We start from the raw sequence: 7,061 nt of genomic DNA on the forward strand, positions 1-7,061 counted from the left end.
ATGTTGAAAGAGAATAGCTACTTTCACTATCACAGATGGTTTCCTCTTTTCCCACAAGATGTCTTATCAGCTTTCACCCTGAAAACCCATGAAAAGTAAGAAAAAGAAACCTTATGCAACAGTTCTCTAAATAAAATACTACACAGCAGGCTAGTCTTCCCTCAAAGTGATGTTGTTTAAAGAGTCAAAGTACATCATGCAACAAAATCAATATCCTATTAAGTTAGAAAGGGTTCTGAATATCAAAGACCAACGAACCGAATAACTTAAAGTATACGTACATGACCCAGGGGATTAATCACACGCTGTCATGGTGAAATTAGGGCAATTCTTCCAATCATTAACGTTTTGCTTACAAAAATGTGCTTTTCTGTTTGTCTTTCTGCTAAATGATAACCGTTTTCAAGTTGAAGCTCCTGATAAAAAGAGTCAAAAACAAGACAGGAGTTGTGCTGTAAAGGTCATACATGCCGCTTCAACAAGAAATAGCTAAAAGACAAACAAATGAAAAAATGCCTGGATTGTAAGAAGAATTTGTAAATATTCACTGGCAATAGGCAGTGGGGTGCTTCAGAAAACAGTCAATGTCAACCTGTGTCCTGGGAAGACTCGGTTTCCTCCCAGTTGCATGCTCTTAATTCCTTGGGAAATATTCAGATTCTAAGATGGGCCACTTGAAGAGTGTTAGGAGTAGCTTTGTATTTGAAAACCACCTGGTTTCAGGGGGTTGTCTACTTAAAAACAAGCCTTTGCCCCACAGTTTTTCTAGTGTCAATCAATACATAAGCCTGTATTTCTCTGCGTGATAGTCATGATACAGTTATTCTCAAGAATAAACATTAACCAGGGGTTATCTCCAGGAGCGAAACACACACACTGATTCCAAGATTGCCCTTAACTAACTCAACACGAGGGCCACAAGCCTCTCATTCTCCAAAAATGTGATCCAGACAGTCCCATTTCCAGATGAGACTGATTACGACCCTTAAAACCTGGATGTAACCTGTCAGGCAAATCAGCAAACTTGGAGCCCGCAGCTGATGGGAAGGGAAAGTCTCCCACTACATGATTACCCTGCGCGGAGAAAAGGGGCTTGAATTACATTGGGAATGTGTGGGTGGAAGGGCTCTTATAGAGCATTCTATAGATGAGAAAATTGAGGTTGAGACTACTCCGTCCCAAATCTTCATCCTTCTGGGTCATGTACACTTCTCTGTTTGAGGATCTGTACTAAGTCTCTCGGAAACCTAAATTTCACCTTCATTTCCAGAGCCGCCTGATTATTTACAGAGGCAGCATGTCAGTAACCTCCTGCACACAATGGCTTTTTCACACCATCAGGCAATCTTCCTTTGCTGCTAGCACCTAATCTAAGGAGCCATAGCGCCCTGGTCAGTCAGGCCAGGGCCATGGTCAGTCTTTCACTAGACTCAGCCCAGGAGGCGCCTAACTCTAGACAATGAGGAGGCCTCTAGGGAGGCAACCGCTAGAGGGGAAGATTTCTGGGCCTGCCTCCACACAGGTGTCTCTCAGCCTCATCCTCATCCTGGACTACCAGGAGCCTGATGGTTCAGCTAGGTAAGTAGCTGGAGAGCAGGCTAGCAATACCCTGGGTCACAGGTGAGAATACTGAGCTCACCTCATCTCAGGCTCTCAGCCCCCAAACCCCCTCCACTCTCACCCTCTCCCATTTCCCCATACCCCTTCCTTCACCCTACACCAGTGGTTCTCAACCTTCCTAATGCCAGGACCCTTTAGTACAGTTCCTCACGTGGTGGTGACCACCCAACCACATAATTATTTTCGTTGCTACTTCCTAACGATAATTTTGCTACTGTTATGAATTGGGCGACCCCTGTGAAGGGGTCGCTCGACCCCCAAAAGAGTCGAGAGCCACAGGTTGAGAACCGCTGCCCTACACCCATAAGGCTCACCACCCTGGCTGGGCCTGGGTCCCCCCCTCTGCTCCCGATTCCTCTACCTCCCTCTCTCTCCTCCTTAGTCCCTCCCATCCCCACCTCCATCCACACAGGTGGCAGTCCTTGAAAGGAAGCGGGTGGAATGGGAGTGAAGGGGTGTGAGGGGCCCAGGTTCTCCCACCTTACAGCAGTGGCTTAGGCATGTTAGAAAGGCAAGTTCCCCACTCCACCCCTGCCATGCGGAATCGGAAACGCAGGGGTCAGGCTCAGTCATCTGCGATGATTATGGAGCGAATTTAGGAGTGAGGACCGCCGCACTCGGGGCCAACTCCCCCGCCCCGCCCCCGGCTCTTCTAGGCCTGACACCGCATCCCATCCCCCGACACTCCTCCCACTGCGCGCCAGGCCCCGCGGCTCCAGGCCGAGCGCTCGGGCGGTGACGCAGTGTTGACTCAAGCTGGTCAAGGACAGTGGCCCGGGCCAGCCCAGTGAGCAGACGAGGATCGATGGGGCCGGGCCGGCGGCGCTCAGCGCCGGCCGCGGACAGCCTGGGTCGGGCTTTTCTCTCGCCTGGTGCACCCAGGGCTGCAAACGCGCCGGGTCTGCGGGCTAAAGGCGCCTCGCTGCACGCCCCCAGCCCCGGACAAGCACGCCCACCCCCCAGGAGCCAGCCCAGAACTGCGGCCCCCACCCCCCACCCCGCTTGCTTCGTAGCAACCCTGGCGCAGAAGCTCCGTTCTTCCCAATTTCCCCACCCTGGTGTTAAACACCAGGCTAGGCACCTCGGCGGCGACGTTTCAAGTCGTCTTTAGTAGTGGTTGTTTGGTTTGTCGAATCAAAGAATCGGATACCCAACGGGCCAGTCATCCCACCGACAGATTTATTTTATACCAAGTTTCTCCACTTGAAAAAAAAAAAGACCACCACTTTGGCCATTCCAGTGAACGATTATATATACAAACAACATTATAAACATTGATATAAAACAATTATCTACAACCTTACATTTAATTAACCTGCTACTAACCTTCTAGACCATTTGTGATTAATGTCAGTCACCTCGCCAGTCAGCTTCTCTGCTCGCGTGGGACAGTACTCGGCCCCTGATCAGGGAATCTCGGCGGGGTAGAAGTGAGAGCACTCAGCTGCTTACCAAAAGGCAGGGGGTGGGGGGCTTCAAATCCAGCAGCCTCTCCTTGGGAGAGCGCCTTGGCAGTCGTTTGCCAGCGAGATTTACAGCCTCACAAACCCGCATCTGTCCTATGGGGTTACTAAGAGTTGGTATGACCTCCACAAGGCAGGGGATTTGGGGGATCCCCATGGTCGAGCAGGTACTGAGAGTGCAAAACAAGCATTGAAGATTCCTATCAGCTCTCCCTGACAAATGAATACAAACACACGAGAAAAACTGCCATGATTTCAGGCAGCAATGTAAGAATTTCACATAAACGACTGTTTCCTTTTAAAATATCCCTAGACTGCCTGCAAAGCCTTGGAGAACAAGGCTGCCTATCTGTGCATTTAGGGTGTCCCTTTACTCTTCCAGTTACGTGTGGTGGAGATTCCCAATTACAGGAAAGTTATTCAAGAAGAACCTGCTTAAAACCTTTTAAGTCATAACTTAAAAACCTAACAAAAAGTGGAAAAGATGGCTTTTCTATAAATAGAAGTAATGATTTACTTTAGCGGGAGATGGGGGGGCTGAAGAGTCACTTTATCACAGAAATCTAAAATCAGCACACCATCCATTTAAGGCTTCAATGTGAGCTTGTTAATTAGTGCACCACATATTTTAGGGTTTCTGGAATACCAGAAAATTGGTTCCTTTCTCTTATATTTTTCCACTTCTTCCATGAAGATTTTCTGAAGCAAATTGTCATCCCCAAATCCAGTTTGCCAAAGATGCCAGCCAGAGCCAGTGGCTATCATCCAGCATTAAAATAGCCTTTATCACCCTCAATGTCCACTTCCTGATCCGAGTCCTCGGAGATCTCCGATTCCAGGTCTTCCTGGGAGACCGGGGAGGGTGAACACTGAGAGCTATCCAGAGAAGCACCTTTGTTCTGTTCACTGGGCAACTCTTGCCTCTGTTCACAAGGATTGTCCAAACTTTCCAGATCATCTTTTTTATTCCCTTGAGGGTTCTCCTGACCGGAGGAGAGGAAAAGGAAGATTAGCATCATGAAATACGGAGAAGTAGAGACATAAAGTTGAAATAGCCCTCATTCTGTACCATTGTTTTAATTTTTCATTTTTATCACATGCTTTCTGCCACAATCATTTTATTCAGAAAGCACAGGCTTGTCACTTCTTTTTCATTTTGGAAGAGATGAAATGTCATGTTGTCATGTAGGCAAGATTATACTCTAGCCAGATAAAAGGCCATGTAGCTGTAAATGTGTATGTCAATAAAATGCTGAACTCCAGCGTAGGCTCATGGTCTCAGGATTTATAAAAGCTTAAAGGGGTGGGGAGAGGTCATAACTACAGATATAATTCTCTTTTTTTTTAATTCTCTTTTCAATTATTTGTGAAATTGTTTCAAAATCATTTGTATAAATTCCCTTTACATTCTTTCCCTACAGTAAATTTATACACACAAGTATGTGTAGCAGTTAAAAAATCATGTCAAAGAAAAAAAAATACAGAACTGGAAGAATGGAGTTAAACAACTATAATTTACTTTTAAATTTCTGGAAAGCATTTCCATATTACATACTATTTTAAGAGTTATACATGCATCCTATTTAAAGAGTGGTTAAATGAAGTCAAGCCTTTTATGAAGAATTACACAAATTAGTGAATTTTTAATCTTGTGTTTATCTAAACTGGACATGGACATTAAATAGAAACAGTATGATAATGATATTGAGATTTTCTTTAAACCAAAGATTGACATACTCACTTGATAGCAACTACACAAAATAGATGCTCACAGTCCAAGACTAACATGAAATCTCCAAATATTTAAATTGTATCAGAATAATGAAATTAGGAAGATTTTTTTGCTTCAGAATTTTCTTTGTACTTATGACATCTTGTTTTAAAAAAACAAGTAATAAAAATTTTATTCCACATTGCTTCATGAATTTCCTCACTTGTATTATGGCTTCAAAATATTGTATTTATTAAACTGGGTATATACATTGGCAAGTGAAAAATTCAGCATTTGTTGGGTACATTTAGAGAATATATTCTGATAAGAACATCAAAAATAAGTCTTTGGTTTTAATTTAACAGAACTCCTTTATTTACTGTTTTGAATAAAGCGCCTCTAAAAACTGCAGTAGCCTATACTTTTTATCACAACTTGCGTAGCAAGGTCATTGAGTGAAAGGCTATTAGGAAGGTTTAACTACTTTCCAAACAGGGTACATGTTTTCCATTCATTTTAAGGACTGGGAGTTAGATGGAAAATCATTTTTTAAACACGTTGATATTTAATTCTTCTAAAAGGCCTTTTAAGGTGGTGCAAACAAGACTTAGGTGTTTATTTCCTTATATTTACTCTTGAGTTCTGCCTGGTTTTATTATGGCTGGGTAAATAAAAGAAACAATTTTCTCCCAAAGATAATTGCTTAAGTCATTTACTGTCAATTACTTTATCTTTCCTGCGTTAATTAGATAAACAACATATGGGGTTTATAAAACAATTAGCCAGGAGTTTTACTAGCCAGTGTGTGAACACCGCAGCATAATTGATATAGGAACTGCATTAGGTGCTTTTAGCATTACTGCCACCTGAGCGATTCCTCGTGCATTTCAGCAGGCTTATTTGCCCTTTTAATCAAGGTGAAGAGGTTAAAGAGGCTCTCAAATGACTTTTGCATACAACCCATAACAGGCCTTGAAATGGGTTAACACGATAAAAAAAATTTTTTTTCCATAGAAACGGAAGCTTGTGATACCTGTTTTAGTCGCCTCCATTTAGCACGTCGATTCTGAAACCATGTTTTCACCTAGAGGAAACCAAAAAATGAAAACTTAGCCAGTCTAAAGTTCCAAAGGATGTGAGTCGGGAGGAAGGGCGGGCAAAACTGCGCTCATGCTGTCTAGCCACGGGAGCGGCCGGCAGCTCGAAGTCTCACTTCCCTGGGGCGGGCGACCCCTCCACCCCAAGAACCTGGCTTCCCCCCCGCCACTCCAGGAGATCCCCAGGGGCGCTCACCTGCCTCTCGCTGAGCTGCAGCATCTTGGCCAGGCGCTTCCGCTCGGGCGGGGAGAGGTATTTCTGGGTCTCGAACTTCTTCTCCAGCTCGATGGTCTGATCGTTGGAGAACCTCACCTGGCCGCCTTTCCGTTTGTGCAGCGGCCTTTGCAGGAAGGGGCTCCAGAGCAAAGGTTTGCCTGCGGGCGGGCGAGAAGAGCCGCGATGAAGCCACTGTCCTGGCGCACTGAGGGCCTGATCCCGAGGGGGTGACAAAGGCGGCCAGGAGAGCAAGGATCCCCCAGGCAGCCAGTTCCCAAACAAGCCACGCACACACACACACACAAACACTGTATAATGACATGTACACATACAAAATCATATACTACATATGAACATAGATCCACCCTGGGCACGCCCACTCACAACCATCACATCCAGAGTTGGATACGGGCACACCAACTCCTTAATCTCGACAAGCACGCCCGCTACAACTTGAATTTAAAACGCCAAGACTCTCTTGTGTGTCATTCTTCTACCCTCTCCAATGTATACACGACTTTCTGCGCTCCCAGGGCCTCTCTTAGGAAGCCCGCTTCCCAAACCCCAGGGAGTGGGCGTGTTGGGGGAACGGCGGGGCTATACCCTGACCCAAGGCCGAGAGACAGCGCGGGGGCCCAGGCGCCCTGGCGGGCGTGGAGCCTCCAATCCGGGCCCGAGGGCACAGCGGCCTCTGATTTCACTCCCGACCCGCGGGGGCGGCCAGTTAAAGCCACCTCGTGGGCTATGGCAACATTTCCGTCAATGTGTTTCCTGTTGGTCTATCGCGAAAAACCCTTTGCTTCCTCCTGCGTAGTCCCACCAGTAACCCAAGGAAACCCAGAGAGCTCGATGCAAATGTTTGCTCTCGGGCCCAGCACCGCCGAGGGTCTCCACTGGCCCCTGGCTGGTGACCGGGCCACCCTGGAGCCGCTGCCCAAACCCTCCACTAGGCT

At 46.3% G+C, this 7,061-nt stretch overlaps 1 protein-coding gene across 1 annotated transcript; it reads right to left on the minus strand.

Annotated features, from left to right (window-relative positions):
* Positions 1 to 2,777: 2,777 nt before the first annotated feature.
* On the minus strand, positions 2,778 to 6,570 carry HHEX (hematopoietically expressed homeobox). Its single transcript, XM_045291526.1, has 4 exons — positions 6,493 to 6,570; positions 6,088 to 6,266; positions 5,828 to 5,878; positions 2,778 to 4,066 (listed from the first exon to the last, which is right to left on the minus strand). The coding sequence occupies exons 2-4, from the start codon at positions 6,109 to 6,111 to the stop codon at positions 3,845 to 3,847; spliced, it is 297 nt and encodes a 98-aa protein (XP_045147461.1). The 5' UTR covers positions 6,112 to 6,266; positions 6,493 to 6,570; the 3' UTR covers positions 2,778 to 3,844.
* Positions 6,571 to 7,061: the final 491 nt, after the last annotated feature.

The sequence above is a fragment of the Echinops telfairi genome, unplaced genomic scaffold (genome assembly GCF_000313985.2).
Source record: "Echinops telfairi isolate 266 unplaced genomic scaffold, ASM31398v2 ScPeMD7_70;HRSCAF=299, whole genome shotgun sequence".
NCBI classification, from domain to species: domain Eukaryota; kingdom Metazoa; phylum Chordata; class Mammalia; order Afrosoricida; family Tenrecidae; genus Echinops; species Echinops telfairi.

Excerpts from the sequence above, each read along its gene's own strand:
- HHEX (XM_045291526.1), bottom strand. The coding sequence starts at position 6,111 with ATGCTGCAGCTCAGCGAGAGGCAG. Across the intron at positions 5,879-6,087 it reads TGCAGCTCAGCGAGAGGCAG|GTGAAAACATGGTTTCAGAA; the intron begins GTGAGCGCCCCT and ends GGTTTCCTCTAG. Across the intron at positions 4,067-5,827 it reads AATGGAGGCGACTAAAACAG|GAGAACCCTCAAGGGAATAA; the intron begins GTATCACAAGCT and ends TCCTCCGGTCAG.